Source organism: Acanthaster planci, linkage group LG01 (assembly GCF_054643075.1).
Source record: "Acanthaster planci isolate LZ-2023a linkage group LG01, COTS_SCS, whole genome shotgun sequence".
Taxonomy (NCBI): domain Eukaryota; kingdom Metazoa; phylum Echinodermata; class Asteroidea; order Valvatida; family Acanthasteridae; genus Acanthaster; species Acanthaster planci.
The window spans coordinates 11,061,875-11,085,774 of NC_141777.1; the positions used below are offsets into that span (position 1 = coordinate 11,061,875).

Here is a 23,900-nt window from a genome sequence, read left to right on the forward strand (position 1 = left end):
TGTGAATTAAACCGGCGTAACCATTTTGTACAGGTGTATTTGATTCTAACGGAGTCGCGATTTGTAGCCGTCGTTACAATTATTATTGAACTGGGAAAACCCGCGAAGAGGCACACGCACACACAAACCACAGTCCAGAAGAAGTTGCTCCTTTAGATGTTCCGTTCTTCGTGTGGGAAAAAAGGGAGTTAGAGTCCCGGAAGGTTTAGGGGGCAGAAGCATGAGCCGATCTCCTTTAACACCCCCCCCCCCCGATCTCATCTCTGCTTCCATATCTCTGCAATCAAAATATACGCATCCAAGGTCCCGGATCAAATTTAAACCGACCCCTTCCCTTGGAAGCTTCAACAGTGCGTTCACCGTGCCCTTTGATGATGAAGGGTGCAGCGTGATGGCACGATGCCGTAGGCGGAACTGCCCCGTAGCAAAGGAGGCAGCTTTTTTCGGGCCGTGCACACGCTTTTCTGTGGTGATCATGTGAGATAGTGCGTAGGAAACGGGGGGGGCCTCGCCAAATATCCACCCGCCTGGATCACTGCAATCACGCTGCAGCGGTCAAAGCTTTTTGACGTCCCGCAAACCTACCTGAAACTAATATTAGCTATGGAAAGCGCTTAGATCAAAAGATTTATACAGCCAGTTGCTTATTAATCACGATTTCTCTTCCTGTTGATGTTGGAGAGTTTAAACAGATGCCAAACTTTGTAAGGACATGTATAGCTCCGAAGCCTTATGTTAAAACACATGGCCTGATACATATCCCAACAAATGGGAATTGACTCCATGTTGATTTTAGTTTTACTTTATATATCAGTGGAAAGCGACCTCCTTCGTCTCTGCCTCACTTCCAGTTCTGATATTGAAAATCTCCGAGTTTAAATTTTAGTTCAGAATACACCAGATTGATTTCGTTATTCGTCGTGCTATAGTGCATGTTGTGTAGGCCCTATTGATTGGCCATTTTTGTTGCAAGTAGGCCTACTCTGTAGGTCGAGACTTTTTTTTTCCATTCATGCCATGGCTCTAGAACAAGGCCAGCTCATCATACGTTAGCATTGGTTTTTCTTCGTGGATTGCTTTTCCCAGAATACGCGTCGTTCTGATATCCGGGGTTTATTATCAGTAGCGGTTATTCTCTCCTGGTTGTAACTTTTTTTTCGTAAACAGGGACGTTGAAAGGTTGACTTGATATCAATCTAGCGTCCATAGTCACCTACGTGTCAATGTGGCATGTCTCGAAAGACACTCTAATTTAAGTAGTATTCCATGTCAGTTTCTGATGCAGATTTGTGAAATCGTCAAACTGCGCTACATCCCTCTCCGCGCGAAGCAGCCTTCAAATAAAATATGTAATTTCCTGGTCTCGGCCGAAGCAAAATGACCCCATAACTTAAGGTGTTTTTCGTGCAAAGAAAAGCATGCGATAAATGTATCTTGTGCTTTTGATTGGTCAAAAACAAACCTGGTATCATTTTGTATACATATAATTACCGTTATTTCTAGTCAGCTAGGCTGTATTATGTTTTATTCAAATAAATCTTCGTAATTACGTAATCTGACCTTGCGCGGTGCTACTTGATAATCGACCAACTGTGCATACGCTTAGATATAAACTATATTCCATTAATTTAAAAAGTCAGGGAGAAACGATTTAATTAAAGTTTGGTCGAAAATTGATTTCTTTGCCCAGGGAGTACTTAGATGTTTAATGGCGTTCAAAAGTAAGTTTATTCCTTTTAAACTTCATCAGTACCTGTGAATGCTGGTTTTGCATTAATAATGGCATATCATCCACACTGAATTTTAAGCAGGCTTGGATTTCTCGCAGCTGTCACAACATATTCACTTTTTATAAGCGTTCTCATCTTAGGCGATAACATCCCCGGTCCCACAATGCAGTGCGCTGATCACCCAAGAATACGTGCAATACATGTTGTAGCGGTCTGGGTATTAAGTGAGGTGCTGTAAAGATGATAATGCAGTTATCAGTAGGCAAAGTTTGGCTCGCATATGCGCTGTGTCTTGTAAACACGAATAGTATTACGTATGCATCACAGCCCGCCGTCAGGCCTTCGGGCACTGAGTCAAGTTGTGGGGGCGAGAACTTAATTCAAGTTGATATGCAATATCTGCGGGCTCTGCGTGTAGGTCTAGCCTTTCTTCTTTTTTTTCATGTATCTGAACTTGAATATTTAATTTGTCACGCTTTGGGCAGCAGTGTTTTCTGCTCTGCTCCTATATGAGAGGGCATTATCGGAATCAGGGTTCACAAGCCCAGAATCACAAAATGTTTTTCACTTCAGTCTCAGGCGCTGTGATGTGATCCATTCGAAACGTGATCCGCTGCTAGTCACTGGCCACAAACGATTCAGAGATTTCAATGCTTGCATAGTCGCTGAAGTGTCAGAAACGACAGATATAGCTCTAGTGAGATTCCAGGGAGAGGATGGATGAACTGCAGTCAGGGAATAGCGCGCAGGATACAAGAAAGGGCTCAGTGGAATCTAGCCAAAGCTTTTTTTTTTTTTTTTTTAGAAATTAGAAAACGGCTCACACGTGCACAGAGATTCACACTGAGACACATTTCTGTGCACTTTCCTTCCACTGTTTCTAAAATAATGGTTCTACTTTTGTTCCGTTTTAAAAATACCAGTTTTGACCAGCATTTGTACTTTCACTTCCCTCAGCCTTCGTATACCCGATCTGGACGTTGTCAACGTCTGAAAGGTTTGAGGCATTAGCGCCCTCAGTCGATAGAATTGGCATCGAGGATGAGGCCAAGTCTTACACTTTTTGACTACCTGGACATGTATACTGTATTCTTTCAAATATAACACCTCAGCATGTACGGTATAGTTGCCAACTAAACCAAGAATACACGCACTGTTATTAATGAGCAAAAAGTATTTCTGTATCTATGTCTTTTCCCCTAAACTATTGTCAAATGACAAAGTCAGATTGCTAAACATGCTGAAGAAAATTTAATGAATAGCGTTGTACGATGATAGCACATTGTACAATGCAAGTATGAAGCACTCGTGGAGAGAGTAGTCAAGGCGCCAATTGCGGTTTGCATCACTGGCATTGATCTGGCGCGACTTCATTATTACCGAAGAATCAAAAGAGTCACAATCCAACCAATCTGGAGCCTCGCCCACGGAGAATATTGCAATCTAGGCCCCCATGTACGTTTCTCTGTGAACGTCCGAATAACAAAGGCCACGAACAGTGGGGGAAAAGGCTTCGTCCACGTTTGGCGTTGTTTTCCGTTATTAACCTTGAGGGTTTTTATTTTATTATTGTTTTGTTCTTGAAAAACCATTGTCAGATTTATCTCTTCAATAAGATCGGGGTTTACATAAAGTGCCTAAAAGCACCATAGTCACTCTCAAAATTTGATGTTAGACAAAATATAGTAAGAGATATATAGTAAGATTCCCACGCAAATAATGTTTCGCAAGTCGGTGTAATTTGTAACGTACGTGTATTTTAACCATCCACTGGATTTAAGAAGTCGAACGTTAGAAATTTACACTAGAAATGAAACTTTAAAGAATTTTTTGATTTTTTTTATATGATTTGTTTTTCTTTGCTTCTAATTTTAGCCTGCCTTTTGGTGGGCTCTTTGTCTGCGATGTGGCCGACTTGCTCTAATTCGGATCATATCAAGCCTGAGGCTCGCTGGTTTAATCATGTTAAAACATCAATATACGCCAAGTCGCATCACCGTGCCTTACATCAAGCTAATACGTTATTTCCCTAATCCGCTTCCGGCGGCTGACAAACCCTGCTGTGGTTGGCAGCCACGCCATTGCTGGTCAGCCGTTGGACTACACTAGTACTTGGGGCAAGTCGGCCAGGTTTTGCCAGGAGTACCGGTCCGTTTTTCCAGTCGATGGCGGAGCTCCTCATCATTTTGCACGACCGAGACTATCGCTCGAATACCCCACAAACCGTAGATCAATAATATCCAATTTGAGAAGATTGGAGGACACGCTGCTAATTGGCCCGAGCCCGGAATGGAATCTTGTTCCACAATATAACTGGATGGAGCTGGGACATGCATGATTGACCTGGCGACATGTTAGCTACGCATAGGGCTCGCTGCGAGCATACGGTTCCTTTCAAACGATTAGCCAAATGTCGGCCGTGTTTCTTTTTTGGACATCGATTCACAAAAATTATTTATTATGATGATGTAATTTTTAGACCAGTGACTCGGAAAGCTTGAGGCCCTTTTGTAGCATTTTTTAACACTCTGAATGGAATTCATAAATACCAAACGTAGCCTGCAACTTACTCCAATTTTCTTGAAGGTGCGCTTTCAGAAACATTATAGTGTTGTGGACTTTAATGTTCCCTCCCAGTTTTTAAATAGTTTATTTTTGTCGAATTTGTGGTCTTCTCACAATGGAAATCTAATAATATCTACGGGACTTTATCTCTTTGTCATTTCAAACCTGCCAGGATTTCAGTCCCGGCTATCGATTTTAGTGTGTGAACTGAGGGAGAACTGTTCAGAAGTGAAACTTAAGAAGCTGCAGATATACTTGAGATGATAAATCACCTTCAAGAACCCATATCCAGTCGTGGATGGATGCGGCAATTGTGGTTTCGTCACTCATAATGGGCCCTGTTTCAAACTATAAGTCTGTGCACGTGGAGCTTAATGTTGGCAAGTGGAGGCACTGTCTTGAAAAGCACATACATTGTGTAACACACTGACTTCCTTGGCGATCTTTCTGGGAGGAAGGTAATACCTTCGAAAATCGGACTGAGGTACGTAGAAATGCACACAAATGGCGCAAGAAATAATCCCGTACCATGTTCTTTCATGTGGGCAACAAACAGTCAATTATTTTTAACAATGCAGTGCTGAGGACTATGTGCGGCGCAAATTAAAGGAAAATAAGTCTTTTGAGTACAACTGAAGGCTAGTCACACTGCGCTGTCATCAAAGCAAGTCACACCGCAAGAACGTAAAGACAATCATCTCTTCAGCAGTGATTACAGATCCACGTGTCGTCTGCGTCGCTTTCTACCTTCGACATGGAAGATAAGTCTTGTTTTCCAGTGCGCAATTCAGGAGTGCTCATTCAGCTGTGACGTCATAGCGAATCCCCAGGACTAAACATGTTTCTGTCATCACCTATGAAAGGAATAGTGCAGTTGCTAAGGGAGAGTGTATTCTATATAAAGTATACAAATAAGAAAAAATAATGTCTGATTCGAATTAAGGATTTGCGTCATAACGTTCTTTGTCATCCACAGGCAACATCACTATTATATTAAGAGACGAAGAGAATAATACAGTTTACTGGCTGGCGTCTTTCATAGCAAAACACGTATCCTGGAAGATCGTTCCACTCATCGTAGTTTTAAATTCAGCATTTGCAGACATTGTGAACACGGGCTTTCCATTTTATTAAAACTGAACGACCACGAAATAAATTGTGTTAATTTACGATTTAAAAAGTTTTTAAGCAAGATAGAAATACCTGTTGGCTAATTCTTCAGTGATTTCTGTATTAGCAGCAGTAATTTGAGTAGGGTTTGTGAACTACATTCTTTCACTTTAGCACACAGGGTCCTCTAGTTGAGGAAATAGGTTATAGAAAATTCTGCACTAAATATGCTGTTTTCCAGGTTTTTTCTAAAGAATGCAATTGTTGTGATTGTTTTATTGGACACCACAAACTCAGAAACGACTTGTCACCACATCAGTTAATATTGAAGTGAATGAACCTTTTCGACATTGGTATTGTTTCTTATGGGATTGAATTAAAAACAAGCTTTATATTTTTATGCTCAAGCCTATGGAAGATGTTTACCCGCAAAACATGAATCAGTTTCCACATTATTTACTGGTAACGCTTGAAATCATGCCGTCATCTTTACACATAGGTTGGCATTGACGATTTGGAATGCATGTATCCTCAAGAATTAGAATTTACATAAAAATCGCAGGATGGCATTATAAAGATTTGGAATAAGTGTATTCTCAGCATTCATATTTTAATGAGACCGGATAGAGATGCATTTGGAGAATCACGTCCATGAACCTCAGGTCTTCTTTCAGACTGAACATCAATGACCTGGCATTAACCATTCAGAATCAGGACTTCACGCTCTCTGATCTCGCATCGACAAATCATGTTTGACCGGTACCCTTCAATAAATGCTCGGGGCTTTTGTTCCTTCTCATAAGCTTCCAAGAACCTCTTCATTCTGATTTCTACATTAATTCTTACACGCTAAATATGTGAATATAGCTCAGGAGGAATACTTGGAAAAATTCTAAAGAAAATAACTCATATTAATGTTTGCCTGGTTTTTTACCCCATAAAAAGTGCATAGATAAAACACCTGACTTGTTTGTCAAATAATTCCAAGATGAAAACAGAAAATGTCGAAAAGGTTTACTCACCCCCAAAGGAAAAAAAAATACAGGTTTGAAAGAGTTAGGCCTACAGGCAAGTAGGCTTACAAGTACACCGTGAGAAAAATGTCGTTTGCCAGGAAGTGTTGGTTCGGGAAAAAGCTCGCTCGTAGTCAGAATAAGTATCGTGCTTAATATTTTTTTCAACTTTTCTTTCATTTTCTCAGGCTTTATTATCATGTTCGTGACTCCATTTTGTTACAGACCTATCAACCTTATTCCAGTGCACTCTTTTATTTACGGAAATTAAGTCAACAGATTGCCATTGGCACGGTAGATCGCACGGCCGATGGAACTTGGAGAGAAGACAGTCATGAAAGAGAAGAACATTCAGGTTGAAGGGTTGATGGGAGGAAAACCCAAGATAAATATTGGCCAGAAATCAAGTAATTCGTTAGGGACTGAGAAACCAACCAGCATATGTCTGTCTCAGTAGATTCGAATCCGGATTACACGGATAGAGGGCGGGGACTGAACTGCTGCGCCACCCCGACTACTTCGACCCCTCTGATTATTACCTACTAGACTGGCGCAAATAGCCTAAATTGCTGAAAGCGCCATTAAAACAAACAACCTACCAAACACGTGCGTATTGGTGGCAAACACCTGCTGAGATCTTTTTTTTTTTTGCGTGATTCTTTAGTTCCACGTTTACTTCAAACTATGCACACACATTACCTTTAAAAGGGTCCTTTTTTCATCTAGCATTTAGATGTGTGGTGTATATTGTTTTGGCATGTGAAATTCTAACACTCTTATAGTCTTAGTTTAACCCTGCCACTTTTACGGGAAAAAAATACGGCTCTGAGTTGGAAAGAGCAGACCCTATATGCCAACACTTTTTGCGGCGGTTGTTCGGCATAATCATTTTCCGAGTGAGGGTATTACCAAGAAATGCAAGGCACCGTGAAGCCAAGGCAGAACGTTGCCATGGCGATCGCCATGACAGTTTCGACCACGTCACAAGCGTATAATAATAAAGGGCCGTCGAGGCGCAAAGGGTTGCGGCTGAAAAACCGTCTAGGCACGGTTGCTTGGCAACGGGATCGTTGATTCAGGGGACGCCAGGAACATTGTAATTGTGATGGATGATGTATGCCGTTGTCATCACGTCAGCGATGAGCCGAGCAATGGTGGCCTAAATTAAATATTCTGGGGTGCCCGTTTATAAGTTGACATTGTTCATGAACAGAGAGGCAGTGGCCTGCGATCTGCAGGAAAAGACCTTTCGCGTAACTGGCTACAGTGATTGAAAATCGTTAAATGTTTATGACTCTTTGTGTCAAGAATTCTTGTAAGAAATTTGCTGCTCGAACCACAGGGGCTTGAGAAGAAATGAACAAACAGATGAACCAAGAATTTCGTCTTTAATCGCAACTCCCTTTGTGTGTGAAGTTTACTAGCCTTTGGAACGGTAGCATATTAGGTGATTTGGAGATCAGGGTATATGCAAAAGCTGTTGAGGAAAACGTATGGACAAAATTCCAAGAAACTGCGAAAAAGAATACTCTTGTCAATAGTTCAAGTCACAGTGACACGCAGCCAGCCGCAAATGCCACATTTTGTGCTCCGTAAAACCAGACCAAAAATATTTCAACTTTAATAAGAATGTAGCGCAGCTGAAACGACAGAACCGATAATGCACGCCGTTGTACCACAGCACAAAAAGTGGTGATGGCTGACAGCCAAGCCATCATGCCCTTGAACGCCAAGAGGATATTGAAATTCCAAAAAGCCCACATCAGCGCATCGTGCTAGGAGCACGTTAGACCGCGACCGAGACCATCACTACAGCAGTGGTGTCCCTGTCGATTGGGGTTCGGTTTCGCCTAGACGTAATCGACGCCTATTTCTTGGCAGGTTTGATGGATTACTGAGTTGAGTTGCGCACTGCCGCAGTCAAGTCTGCCTGAGGCACAGACGCCATTGGAATACTCGTTGGTGAATTAAAATTCATTTCTCTCGCCACCGTGCGTGTTGACAACAACGTACCGGTATAGGACGCCATATATAATATGTGAGCGGATTCCACAAAAGGAGTCTTAAGACCATATTTTCGGTATTCTGTTTTAGTTTGCACCCTTACTGTTGGTAAATGACGAAACTGGGCAGATTCAGATTTAAAAAAATTTAGAGTACAATATTGATTAACACGGTGCAAGATTCAAAGACTTTTTCGTTCCAAATTTGCTTTGGTGACTCATGTTTATGTATAACTGGGTTACATGTAGGTTGTGTAAAAAAAGTTAAAACGAGCGCTCCCCAAAAAGAATTTTGCCGCTGAATCGTCCAGCATCTTGCACTCTAAAGCATTCGTGGCAACATGGAACTATTAATTGCTCCATGGTGGCAATGAGGCTCAAAATACAAACATTGTCTCAAACAGCTTCATAATAAAGTAGTTACATGGATTCTGTAAATTTCGTTGAAACAAACCAACTGGTACGCGCAGCATACACCACGTTTAATATCATGTAAAACAGTTTAATAGAAGTTACACGTGTGATTTTATTTCACCTATTCTTGAGCATAAGGTTCAACTCGGGGAGTGTGATTTTTCCCATTTTTGGTGAAGCATATAGCAATTCAGCATGCTCCAAAGTCCATTTTACACATTTTAACCTCATGGTCGGCGGCTGCTGAGCATTATAAGCCAACCACAGAGTAAAACTCAGTCGGCATTCCTGAGAGAAAACAAGACAAATCCGATCCCATCTCAGCTGTCAAACCAAACTCCCATCTCAGCTGTCAAACCAAACTCCCATCTCAGCTGTCAAACCAGTCAAACCACTTTAAAGATTTAACCCCGTTTTTCAATACATTTAAAATTTTAAGCATCAAAAGAAGAAAACACTGATATCTTGCTGAAACCATTTATCAACTTAAAGTCTCCTCCAGAATGTAAGCGGTCTTATTCCACGTCGGTACAGAGCCTGGAAAAGTCAACTGTTTATATACTGATGTTTTCCGTCTTTGTGTCGTTTCTTGCAGGGTTTGGTATGACCTCCCCGACCACTCCGCTGGGGAAAGTGTCCCTTATTATCTACGGCCTTCCCGGCTGCGCAGCCTGCATCCTCTTCTATAACCTGTTCCTAGAGCGCCTGATCACCTTCCTCGCCTTTATCATGAAAAAGTGTCACGAGCGGAAGGTCCGCCGGGAAAAGAACCAGAACGGCCTGCCCAACCTGGCCAGGAGGCCCTCTCAACAGTCCGATGACAACTTGGACAACTGGAAGCCCTCCGTCTATTACGTGCTGTTGTACCTGTGCATTGCCTCAACTATTATCGCCTGCGTGGCCTCCGCCATGTACGCGCCAATCGAGGAATGGGATTACGGGGACAGCATATATTTCTGCTTTGTGGCTTTCAGCACCATTGGCTTCGGGGACTTGGTAACGAGCCAGAAAAAAATGTACGACCAGCAGATCCTTTACCGGTTTGGGAATTTCGTGTTCCTGACGGCTGGTGTGTGCTGTATATACTCGCTGTACAACGTGGTATCCATTGTTATCAAGCAACTCCTGAACTGGGTCCTCAAGAAACTGGAATGTCGCTGCTGCCACCGGAGGAAACCGAGACCGAGGCGCAACGCCATCACGCCTGGCCACTTGCAACGGCAGGTGAACTCGGCCAACAAGCAGCAGCAGCAGCAACAACAAGCCAACGGCGTAGACATCACCGACGTGGACAGCAACTACGACAGCGAGACGGACGGACGTCGCATGTCCGGCGAGATGATCAGCATGAAGGACTTTCTGGCCGCCAACAAGGTCTCGTTGGCTGTCATGCAAAAACAGCTTTACGAGACCTCTCAGCACAGGAAACATCACGCGAGCAGCAACGGTGCTTTCGGCCAAGGGGTGGGAGGACTAGCAATGTTAAATAACAAGTTACAGGAGACGGAACGGAGAGACTGACACGTGGACAACGATGGATATCTTTAAGTCGGTTCTCGTGGACGTCATTTCGTAGTATTAGATTACAAAACCAAGACGATTACTTCTGTATTGCACGACTCTACGATCAAACGATTTGTGTACACATTCAGGACGTTTTGTAGAAATGATGGAGTTGTTTTCGTTTTGACGAAGCAAAACGACGAAGAATCGGAAATACAGGAATCTCCGCCTGAAAGCCGAGGACAAACCCTCGAACAACCCCCCTCCAAAAATGCACCCTTTTCCCGTTTGCCTGTTTGGTGAACGCATAGTGTTTGCAGATCAGATGGTCCTCGCTCAGAGACACCCAGAACAAAATACCTGAGTCTCTCCATCAGCAACGACAGTCGAGATGGCATCTGTTGACATTATCTCTCAGACTGGAAAATAATATTTCAGATGACGGAAAATCTATACCCGCATGTCACCCAGATTCAAACCTCTGGGATCATCTCGGTATAAAAAGTAATTTACTGGTTACGGAGAACGTGCTAGAAGCTACGTTTTCCTTCGTGGACGATGTTCAGAAAGATGCGGACTAACAAACATCCGTCACCAGTCGATCACCTCTGGTAATGAAAATACATCACTTGCTGTTTGTTTCTTCGAGGACTCGCCCATAACGTGGAATTTCGCAAGATATTCCCTGGCCAAAGTATTGTTTTCATTTCAATCACAGCATCTTCCGTCAAAATTAGTCTCTCAAAGGCCTGTGCGTGTTTAATTTATTATGTGTTTTCTTCACCCTCAAAGTTTGCAGTTAGCAGATTTGTGACCGTTTGCGAAATAAAAAAAAACAAGCTTAAACGGAATTGCATTGTTTCCGTCATCACGGAACAATTGCCGTGACCTAACTCTTAACACTGAGAGATCCCACCCTTCCGATGAGAGTGCAGGTGAAAGAAAGTAAAAATCGGACAGAACATTCAGAAAAGAAATCGGACTTGACGAAAACGCATGCATTCCACTTAAGCTGGTGAGACGCCCAATTGTTCAGTATGCAAAGAACATTCGTGAATATGCCAAAGAGAAGCCTGGCTTGTATAACAAATGACAACGGGCCACTATCCTTAATGCACCGCCAGTGCTCGGTCCTAAAACAGGATTTTGATGCTCCTTAGAATAGCGCCGAATTCGTGCAACCAGGCAAGACGGATACGCTTTAAAGATACACTTACTGCGAATATTTCTAGAGTTTCTATCGTCGCATACAAAACAGTCCATTTCTCGTTTACTCGGACGACTTTGGATATTCAAATGTTTCTCACAACAGTCCAGTAGACTAAAAGCGACCAGCACTTCTCTGGGCATGACGGCCTCTGTTATGACAAACAACACTAAATATTATATTTCATGCAAGATTGCTAGCTTTTTTGTAGCTGTAATCAAAATTCAAAGTTTTGTAATAAGTGGCCTTAACATTTTTCAAGTTATATATGTATATATCACTCTGTACTATTCTAATCAAAATGTAAATGCCTTTGTAAATCAAGTTGTACTTCTAGGTTGCACTCAAACGTTTCAAGATTAGGACTTAACGTTAGTTTCAGCAGTACACGTACGACAATAATTCTCTCTACAGTACTAAATAATGGTAATGTGAAGAGCTAAATTCACGAGGCCAGGAAAACAAATAAGTGTACGAATCTTATTCTAGACTGGATGGTACAAAAGTGCAGTTCTCTTGAGACTTAAGAAATATTTGATGATTAGATAGCGGAGCTGTAATCACAACTGGTCTTTATGGCCTGTAAGCGAAAAGATGAATCGATAAAAATGGACAGAGAAGGCATAATGTCAATATTTGACGGAACATTTTCGCACGTTTTTGATGTCATAAAAGGGGCTTACAGTGCCCACAAAATGATTCACCACTAGACCTGCTCGTCAGTGAACTTTACCAGAAAAATGGAGAATCCAGACTTTGTATATAGCTTCTGTGAAAAAATGAACATTCTGTCTTATTATTATTATTATTACGATTCCATGGTAAATATTATATCCACGAGTGTATGACACGAATGCGTCGGCTTTCCAACGTTTTTTTTCGGATGTTTCAGTTTCAAAAAGTGTTCCATTTATTTCTTATCGACTTGTAGAATACTCAAGGCAATAGACCTTAACCCTCAAAGAGCCGGGTTATTTTGACCCATCTCACAGTTGAGGGGGGGGCAGATTCCACCTCCCCCAAGAACTCGGCTGTGCTACGCTCAATTTCTTTGAAACGTGGCATGCGTATACAAACACTCCTTATCATTATAAAATGTGACGTTTGAACTCAATCAAATGTATGGTTTTGTTGTTATAGTCATTTGAAGTTCGTGGCTACATTCTTGCTAGTACGTGTGCATTGAGCACCGCAGTGGAAAAAGTATACATTTTTGGCTGACCCGTCTCGGGGAAAAAAGGCAGGCTGCGTGAGAATGGTATGTCTGATGATGTTGGCAATAATGGTGTCCAAATGAATGCAAAGAGTTGCTCTAAAAATTAGCTCAGGCTCAACTTCTGGAAAAAAATTGTACTACGGCGATATCAGAATACAAAAAATATCGGGGTGGGGGTCCGCCCCGGCTCTTTTAGGGTAGAAACATCATGACGTCACGCTTTGCTGGGATGTGCACTTTCCAATGGGGACTATATAGGTCGCGTCCTACCTCACTGCCACAGGAAAGAGAACATGTAAGCAAAGCGTGACGTCATTATGTTATAAGTCTATTACAAAGGACCACCTTTAAATCAGTTTCTCATGAGAGTCATCGGAAAATACGTTTTGCTCTTGCCTTTCACTCTTGGTGAACCAGAAGGCCGACCCGCTAGGAGTATGCTGAAAGTAGCCAAGATTGTTGATGTCTACCAAACATGGGAATAACTCAATTTAGATGAAAGTCAACAAATAGATTATTTCAAATTAAATTGCGTCTTATCTCAAAGAATAATGCGGGATACTTTGAAAGTTCAAGCAAACTACTATGAATGCTCCATCCGAGATTTCTTGAGTTCGTGTTTTTGAAGCTCATGGGTGTATTTTATTCCACGTGTACAGTAATTATCCTAAATCAAACTCATTGTTCATGGTGTGTGAAATATAGGCGCAAGTGTACAGTACCTCGTGACTTTGTTCGAAACAAATTTTTTTTCACTGAGAGAGAAGTAATAATTATTGAAAGCGTCTTCGTGTATCCACTTCCCAAGATGGTCAGTCACTCTTTGGATAAGTTTTCCGTTACATTCTATTCTGTCCTTTTCTCGCTCTGTTAGAAGGCTCCAAAAATGGATGTTGTATCGCTCTACTTGCCAGCATGTGTTTGACTGCGCCACATCAAACTACATGCATAGTAAAAGGTTAGGGTTATTAATTACAATTAATAATTCTAATAAATTATCATTAATTCTGTGTCGATGGCTGGAACAGCGCAGCTAGGTAAAGTTGGGTTTGAACTGTTGATTGACAGCTTTGCACTCGTGCGCATAACCATCTCAAACTGTTCCTTCAAATTGTTTTCACAAAGTTTCATTTTAACATCTGTATTGGGTGAAAACAACATTAACCTTTGATCCGGTGACTTCACGTTGGTTTTCACGTATTATTCCAAATGGAGGAGTTGTTTTTCATGGCCACAAGATAATACAAAAGACATTGTTTTCCCTTTTTTCCCTTTTTTTTCTTTTCCAGATCATACAGCATCATGAAACGACGCACGCCTCTCTTACATTATGCACGAAATCAACACTATTTACCCATTCATAGAAAAAGTCGTGCATGGAAATATACTACGATAGTCGGTCTGGTAATGTGACATACAACTAGAATATTTGACGGAACTTGCGTTTTGCCCCCTTGATTTTTTTGCACAACACAAATTTTACTGTACAAAGGTTTCATTATTGAAATGACCACAGAGTGGAAGGTGATAGTTACATGCGTGTACAAGTTAAAAAAATTACCAACAAACATGCAAATCTGCTATGTTTGGTGTGGCCTCTAAATTATTGGACAATCTGTCTATCAAAACAGGATAAATCAAAAAAACGCCATGCCTCCATTAGATTAGCAAGAGTTGACGCATCATTAAACTAACTCTACCTCTGTGGCCAAAACATAGTAATGCGTTCCGCAACAATAAGTGTGCATAATTATGAAGAGAAAGGACATGTCTGTGCCATTTCCCTCCTTTCATCTTTGACTGTAATATTGCGTTTGCATTTGTGTTGCCTTTGTGGCGATTGTGTGCCTATATGTTCCTTGGCGAAGTAGGAAACTTGAAGTACATTTTTATCAAAGAAAAATATCTATTGTGTTTGCATTTTATAACTTGTAACGTTCCAAATTGTCAAACATAAAAGCAGTTAATCTATTTCGCTGAAGCGCATTCAAAGTTCTGAAACGTCGTTATAAGAATTTAAACAAACAGGGGGATGAGAAACAAACAGACGTAAATGAGGCAAACCTCCGATAACTGTAATAACATTCTCTGAGATCCGATATCGAAATAGCTACCGAAGAACGGAGGATGTGTTTGGCCGCTGGGCACCAGCATTTGCCCAGCTGAGTCTTAAATGCCACTCGCAGCGTTTTTGCAAAATTTCTCAGTGAAATTAAGATCACTGGAACAAGAACACCGTGTTGACCCACCTGTGCCGCCGTCCCTTCATTCTACGCGGCTTTTGCCAGCGCGTGTATTAAACTTTATCAGAAGATTTCCCCCACGCATCGTCGTCATGCTATTAGCGGACGGTGATTGGATCATTAGATTGGATCCTGACATTACAATTGCGCGCGGATAAAGCAAAATATACTAAGGATTAAGCAAAATATAATGAATAAAAGAAAATTTCTTGATTTCCTACCGCAGTGGGAATATAAACAGACAGAAGCGAGTGTCTTAGAATGAAACGGTTTTTTAATCGAACGCAATGTGTTCTTAATTACATGCATTTTGTTAATTTCAGTTTTTTACTTCCTACGTTTTGATTTTCTTTCCATTAAACCACTAACTATTAAGCCATCATGCATTTCATGGGTTCACTGTCGCCTAGACGTCATACCTATTCGCGCGACGTCTACCTCTATCGTTAGTTTAGAAAAAAATCAAAGCAATTTCATTAATGCCCACGGCTTCTACACGCAGGCTAGGCTTGGGATATAGAAGAACAGTTCTTGAATCACTCATTTTTTCGTTTATCACGTTAACTTTGGTTCCACCTGCAACAGCCATATCTTTAAAAAGTACTCAAAATGGAATTCACATTTAGCATAATGCCAATAAAATTAGGAAGATGTAACTCTGAGGAGTTGGAGGGATAAATCTGTCCATCGTTTTCGTCTGTCATTTAATGACGTTAACACCAACGATTTCAGCCCGAACGAGACGCATCTACAAAATTAACGGCCACAATATGGCCTACAGTAAAGAAACAAACAAAAAAGAAATATATTACATAAGTAGATAAACAGATAGCAGCGGCATTTTTCTCATTTCTTAAGACTTCTTAAGACAGAAAAATTAACGGTTAAGGCATAAAACACTCGCGTGTATACATGAAGCCATCAAGTAAAACGCATGTCACTGGCGCTAGAGGTTCCTGCTATAACTTTGAACACAGATTCCATGAGCATTGAAATGAAGTTTTTCGAGAGTGTGTTTAGTGCCTTAGTATAGGTTGTATTTTTAACATTTCGTCGAATTAATTCCTTTCAACAACTTAAACATGTCCAGCTATGGAATGTGCATCATACTTGTTACACGGAGTTCATTCTCATTTCTTTAGAATTCTCTGCATTTCTGACAGTTTTTCCCCTTCAAAATACTACAATTGAGTGTTTCGTCCATGCAACGCAAACCCACTTCGCATTCTTGAATGAGCCATTTTGATTTTCGGCCTCGACTGTGTATGACTCGGTAATTTAGCACCAGTCCATAGTTTTCAGAGCGTAAACTAAATGGTCATTCAAGCTCCTTTCTCAAAGTAGCGGCTTTATTTATTTATTTATTTTTTCTTTTTTTCTTTTTCTTTTTTTTAAGAGAGCGCCTTAATTTAACAAAAGATCTAGAATATGAATGCCTAGCGTTCTTACAGGATGATTTCCGTCAAAACCAGAATGCGAGTCAGAATATCAGTCCTTTAGAAATAGCCATGTCAACGTGAACAAAAGTTCCTGATATCAAGGTACGAACGACATGCTCGTCGAAATATAGGTTGCTGAACTTTTGACCCTGTGCTCGACTCATTGTGGATTCAAGGGTCTTATATTTACATTAGTTTAGTTGCTGTTCATGAATGCAGCATAGAGACGTAACTGGCAATCCTTTTCACCTCTCAACCGAAGTTTCATTCGGTAACGCATTCACTTTGTAATACGATCTAATGTAAAGTTTGACAAAAGATAAATATAAAACCTATTTTTGTATTTCTGATCAGTTATTTGCTTGTTCACTGAAACTTCACTGACCCTAGACTTAATTTTCATATTACCGTAATCTTGTAGTTTTTATGTAAACGGTGACTATGGATCTCAAAATGCTTTGGGTTTTAATTTTTTTTTTGCTCTTTAGCGTTCCACAAAAATGAGTCTTGCTTGTCGGTATGAAGTAGGTCCTTAGTTCTGTTCACATGCAGTTATTGGCGCAGGTCCTTGTGGTACACGGACTGTGTAAATATTCACCACAAATTACATTAATCACTGGTATTTTGTAAACATTTCCGTGACTTTAGCTGCGTTGGAGTGGGCTGCATTCGAATCGTCTTTTAAAAAACCCAGCTAATTTTAGAAACGGTGTACCCATTGCGTTTCAAGCATTTCTACTAGCATGCATCTGTTTGTTTGTGTACATTCCTCCAACATTGTATTACTTTAAAACTAAGCATATCGGGCAAGATATGTTTGTCAAAAGATATAAATATATATTATATATTATTATCATTACTTCTTGGATTTTCCTCTGAGGGTTCTTAACTAATATTAAAATCTGTAAAAAAGGAAACGAAAAACGGTATGCCATAGTGTGTTGTTTATTTGCGTGAAAGGTTACGACTACGGTAGTTTTAAGATGTCTTTCAATGAGTGGGTTTGTCCAGAAGCAACGGACCGAACATCGTTCAGTCAACATACAGTGTTCATTTAGATATTTGTGATTATTGATTTTTAAGAGTTGTTCCATATTTATTTTTAATGTGTAGCCCTAAAGAAAATCTGATCTGAGCATGTCAATGGGACCACTGAACCAAGCGCAGTTTGAGAGAATAAAAATGAAATACGAACATTCAAATAAGATTCCGACTCGTAAAAGCAATGTTACACGCCAACGCTAAAATTAAAGGGTACTGCAGTGCTTTGTGAATTCATTATGTTCGGGTTCCAGGAAAAGAGCCGTAAGTGTATTTTAGGGACTGTGTGCGCCCGGGTAAACAGACGCGACACGACCCCAGGGATGATTGGCCGATCCCCGGGCCTGTCTTTTAATATCTCACCATTTTCCAGCCCTGCTACATCCACAACAGGCGCGTAGAATGATTTTAAACCATGTGGTCACCTTGATTGGGGTTCTTGGTGTCGAATTGTTTTTTTCGGGCAGAGGCTTGTTATTTGCAAGCAGTCGAAAGCAATCGATGCTAGTTAGATTAAAAAATTGAATTCATACGACAGCTCAAAACATGAAGTTGCAGGACTGCATTTATTATCCGATAGAAGAGACCTTTATTACTGACTGTGTGTGGCGTTCTAGTTCACTGTCCTCGCGCCTGTTTTCAAAGGATTGAATTGCTATTTTTTGCAGAGAATCGGAGAATCTCTGGCTGGTGAATTAATGGAAGAATGCCTTAAGAAATTTATCAACTAACGATCGTATATTGAATTCCAAAGAGTAACCACTTTGTTATCAATTTCCCTTTCGAAGGTATCGCAACGACCGTAACAGACTGAAACCCTATCTTTAAGCCATGGTTTCTGTCGTTGTTGCATGTTTCTTAAAAACTATATTAATTTTGTTGAAGTGTAAGGCGCAGACACGACGGAATCGTTGAAATTGCCAAATAATGTAAAAGGCCTTTTTGCGATGCATTTTTTTTCATTTGGCATAAAAACCATGAACGTAAAAAATAGATTCTCATTTTCAGAGGCAGGAAAGGGTGGTAAAATGCCATTTTATCGCCTCTTGTTTTAGTTATACTGTCATCCAAAAGCGTATTTTAAATAATACTTAAAGTTACCAAGGCCTTTCCTGACAATCGAGGATGTTGTTGCTGTGATGTCGTTACAGGAAAATACTGTTCACTTAGCGAAGTTTTGTGTTCAAATTGTAAACCCAAATTCGGTCATTGAAAACACTTGTCATAAAACTTTGCTTCCTGGACCTCGAACTGGAACAAGTCACTCATTAATCAAGATTTGATTATTTTTATGACAGCAAACTCAATTCCAGGTTCTGGCAATGTTAGGTCAGAAATAGCTAAAACATTGAGGGTTTCTCCCTTTCTTCTCTTGAAACGGCACGACAAGCATTGAAAATCAGGTAAAAATGAAACACGAAGGACGAATTACAGGAACTGCATTTTCAAGAGCACGTAGAAACGGCGGCAGCCCAACGGCAAAGCTGGCCTTGAATTCAGTGCCATTCTCACGAGATCAGAAAAACCCATTCAGCATTCCCCATCCCCAGCCCTATCTCATCCATTTGCAGGAGAAGTGAAAGCACTACCCTCTTCCACTGTCTGATGTCTTCAATCTGCAAAATAGCATAGGATTTGTTTTGGTCCAACAACCCGCAGCGAATGCTCAAGCGTAACTGTGAAGTGCATTCACATTTCAGAACTCCCATTAATGCGAGTTAATTCGGGAGTATCACTCCATCGCCCTTTTCTTGAATAGGTGATGTACAAAGCGCAAATGAAAGGGATACCGCCTGCAATGTTCGTGTCAGAAAAAAAAGTGCGCAACTCATTATAAAGGGTATCGACTCTACTTTGGACTTGACATTTATTCCTTTGGATAATTTAGGGAAACACTACACAGGTGTTTAGGCATTATTAATTGTTCAATTACTACATCGACATGGTAACGTTACGTCATCATTCTCCATGTTCCTATTATGTCACATGAGGTGGGCTTTCAAGCAAGCCTCGGCCATCAGGTTGAAACTATTGGAGTCATATTGCCTATATTAACTTTTAATGCATGCAATTACTATCTCACTGCAATCTTCTGCTATATCAACTTACACAAAACGGACGGGGTCACGAACCCAATCAGTCACTCTCGCAATAAGAAGTCACGTCCGTACAGAACTATCTACATAAGATGCAACATGGCGATGTAACCAAGGAAACACGAAATTGACTTACGGTTGGGCCACAATGGTTCGGTCAACCTCACAGTGATATTAATGGGTCACTTTGCATACCGTTCTGACTCCGAGTTGCCGTGTGTTTGAGGGCCCAGCAGGCGCAATTGCTTCATACGTGGGATTCAATTCTCGCCATACATCAACCTGTCAAAATTAACCATTATGAAGCCATGCTCTAGTGATGTTATGACTATATTGTTGAACGAAGTGAGGTAGTTAGAAATGTGGGTTGGGGGAAGTTGGGAGTTATTGGCCGCACATGGCTCCCCCAACATCCAATTCGTAAGGACTTGAGTTGTGTTTCAAATCAATGATAACTATTATTTTCAATAAGCTGTCTTCAGTCTACTTACTTACACTTCATGAACGGTATAAAGCATGTCCCCCATCTGTCACCATTTCATTTTATTTTGCTTCAGTACCATTGTACTTAGTTGTAATATGGAACACAAACTCCAAATTTCAAATAAAATGAACTGCATTCACGATAGCGTATTTCCATTCTTCCTAGATCCATCCTTCGACACCCCGAACATACACATCCACGTGACAGTGACATTCTCCATTATTCGCCAGCCAATCAATGAGGGCGCTGATGTCGAACAGTGCTGATTCGGAGAGAGTAGCGCCAGTGAGCTTCAGTACAGTAGTGCGTGCAGCAACCGTCCGGCGTCCGCTGGCGCAACGCTGTTATTATATAAAATATACCTGCCAGTTGTTTCCAACAATGGTGACAACTGACATTTATGTCCCAACTCTCTCTATAAACAGCTCATATGAAGCAAGATTTGAGACGGAGAGAACCCCTCCTGCTTTGTGTTGGTCATTGTCTCACTGGAACCTGAGGAATGCATTCTTTTCATACATCTAGGGGGATGTGTTGGGTAACAACAGTCATAGCGATTGGGCATGGGGGGTACCCCTCGGTCTCATTTCTTGCTGGATATGAAACAGCTCTGACAGCCTTCAAGGATATGGTATGGGGCAATGGCATTTACAGCATTTTGTGTCCAAAGTATACTGCACTGCAAAGCTTTGTGGTTAAGTTACTACCTCAAGTTAATCTTGCCTACATTCTAACGCACGCGTCATGGCGCATAAGGGAACGGTGACAGTACATGCGTATTGAAGAAATTTGCCAATCCAATCGCTCTCTTTAGGGCGTTGGGAACAAGTTCACCAAGCTGCACTGAGCCCACCAATGACTAATATTTATAAGTACTCCGCAAGTGAAATTTGAATTAAGTCTCGTTCACTAAGTTGTTTGATTGCACCTAAACATACTTTGAATTCCCCCGCACACCAAAGACGCTGTCGCTATGCCTCGTGTTTCGGGGCAAGGTTTTACGTAGCAGCCTCTATCTCTGGAATGGACTGGTTCCTTTGTGCCCCTCTAGTGAAAACAGTGTATTGGTGCAAACATGATCAGTGGCTATAATAATACTGACCACAAGGTGACTTTTGTCTGTAATCAGTACACATACTGAACTGACAGTACCCATAACTGACAAAGTTTAGCAGTGAAATCACTGACAAAAGTCCAGTTTCCAGAAAAATGACCAGTGGTCACCACATGCTGATAACTAAGTGACCCTTGCCCCTCAATTTGCATTTTCCAAAAACTGACCACTGAGTGACCTTTAACCGAAATCTGCTTTGACCCTATGTAGGGCTTAAATTATAACAAAAGCATTTTATCAAATGTAGCTAGAAATGGCCCAAGAATACGGCAGAAGAAGCCACTTTTTGATTTTCACCAAATGACCGCTAGTGACCACTGGGTAACCGTTAGCCGTATTCTGTGTACAAAATACTGTGTACTTGGCCTAATTGTGGTCTAGGGAACTAACTGGGCAAGTTTGGCCTTCATCAGATGAAGACTATGGAAGAAGCATTTTGTAACTTTCAATAAAATGACCGCTAGGTAATCTCTGGCCCCGGTTAGAGTTCACAGATTAAGCTTGCTTGTTTTTCCGTAGAATTAGGCCTAACCATATGCTAATGTTGGCTAGAGATGTAAAAATGAATCCTTGCTCGACCAAGTATCCATGTACCGTATGCTGCAAGCCCGTAAAATCGAATCAGCGTGGCATCTGTTGTGACTACTGGACTCATTGCAATTGTACAGGCATATTGGCCTTGAAGAATACCAGCAGCTTGCATTCTCACGTCCTCGCCGTGGCTCCGTAGAAGCTGCCTGTTACCAGAGTTACCAATTTACCATGTGTACACCTACTTTGATCACAGATTGCCCGGAAACAGGATCATCGGATGAGCCAACTTCTAGTCCAGTTATAACACAGCCCGTATCAACTTACTCCTTTACCGAGGTTCCTCACATCCCCTCTATGGCCAAGTTCGTGCAAGGCTCAGTCTGCCGAGCGATACTTTATAATTTACGAAGTCTCGTCAGTGAACGTCCACTATTGGATGTGGAACTATCTACAAGAGACTTTGATCTTGCTTTCTTGACTGAAATCTGATTGGACTCAGACGGCTTAATCAATGACGCTGAAATGCTCCTCTTGGAGACTATGGGCCATTTTCGTAAAGGCCGCAATAGGTATGGTGGAGGAGTGCTAATTGCTACGGCTGATCATCTTAAACCTGTCCGCGTAGTGAACTTTACATGAGAACTGTTTTGGGTCGATACCAGTACAGCACATGGCACCTTTGGGTGACTGTGTAGACCCCCAAACTCTGATACCAACTGCTTTTTGACAATTACGTCCACCTGTTCTTGAAAGGGTTTTGGTTTTCAGTCATAACTCATTTGACCCATCATTGAATATGCTTGCCCTGTATGGAACCCTAGTCTTAGTTCTTTGCAACTTTCCAGAGAAGGTGTTCAACGTCGTTTCACTCGACAGCTTACCTCGAAAACATATACCTGGATTTCACACTAATAACGTAGACTCTCAGCCGGTCTCATTCAACTTAGATTCCTCCTCTACTTAATAGGCTAAATTTCTCGCATGCCAGTAGTTTTCATTGCCAACAATTTGTTTAACAGGTTGCATGTAAACATTGAGAACTTGTCCATAATTAACAAGAGGCATCTCGACAGGGTCAAATTTATTCACTTCTCCTCACGTACACAAGTATTTCATAATTCGTATTCGTATTTTCATAATTCATTATTAGTTAGGTTTCCCGGATTGTGGGATACCTTACACGTTGATGTTGCTGATGAAATTGCCTTTGACCTTAACTGAGAAACCTCTGGCTTTCCCCTGATAGTAGCATTGTATGAAGTTCGTCCATGGATATCAGCATTTTTATTGTAAATTATAAATAATTCATGTACTACATGAACTTTTAATTACCCACCTCAAGTATAAAGATTTCATTTTGCCCAGAATTATTATGTCATTTTTACGACCTGTTAATATAACCACAGCAACACAACTTTAACATTATTATACATGCATTTCTCAATCTTAATAATGCCAACTACTTTCCAACAAACCTCAGTGCAATCTTGCCTAAACTAACCAGCAAAGTTGATTATAAGTATCCTTGCCATATTGACAAGCTGATTTTATTAATTCGAAGTTCTGTCTGCATAAATCTCTATGCGATTTTAGTATGTGTTTGTATTTGTTGACATTTTACGAGACCCTCTCTACAGTGATTGAGTTTGCTTTTAGGTTATCATTCAGGGGTGTTAGCAAATGTTTAAGTCTGCTGTTTCACTTAGCTTTGTACCCTGTGTCTGTATTTCCTGAGAAATGAAATGAAAAGGCTTGGGTCAGTTACCCATGGGCGAGTTCGATCAAGGACCACTAGTTAACTAGTGGTTGGACCGTGACGCACCTAGCGCATGTGCAGTGAAGTTGAAGTGCGGTTGACTCTGGTCAACCGCTGTCGGGTCATTAAGCCGAAGAGGAGAAAAGGTGGCCACAAGGGCAAAATAGCAAAAAATGCTTGTTTACTAGTGACACACAGTTTTTCCGGCATTTTTCTTATAACTGGTCCTCTCTGCACTGTGCTATTAAAAACGGTTTATGGCAACCAACAACCCAACCAACCTCGATAGGCTGGTTGTGAATATTTGACTACACCAGTCCAACCATCGTCAACTAGCGTGCATTAGATCAGAGTTTGTCGAACCATGGTTAACTATGGTCCTTGACTGAACTTGCCTCATATGGTCAAGTTTAGTTGAAGTTGGCCAATGTG

At 41.1% G+C, this 23,900-nt stretch overlaps 1 protein-coding gene across 1 annotated transcript in view; it reads left to right on the top strand.

Moving 5' to 3' along the window:
• LOC110981420 (potassium channel, subfamily K, member 13-like) overlaps positions 1 to 17,540 on the top strand; it is a 38,478-nt gene extending 20,938 nt beyond the window's left edge. The window contains exon 2 of the mRNA XM_022238984.2: positions 9,431 to 17,540. Coding sequence (XP_022094676.1) covers positions 9,431 to 10,356 — 926 coding nt within the window. The 3' untranslated portion in view covers positions 10,357 to 17,540. The remainder of the gene's footprint in view (positions 1 to 9,430) is intronic.
• The last annotated feature ends 6,360 nt before the right edge of the window (positions 17,541 to 23,900 follow it).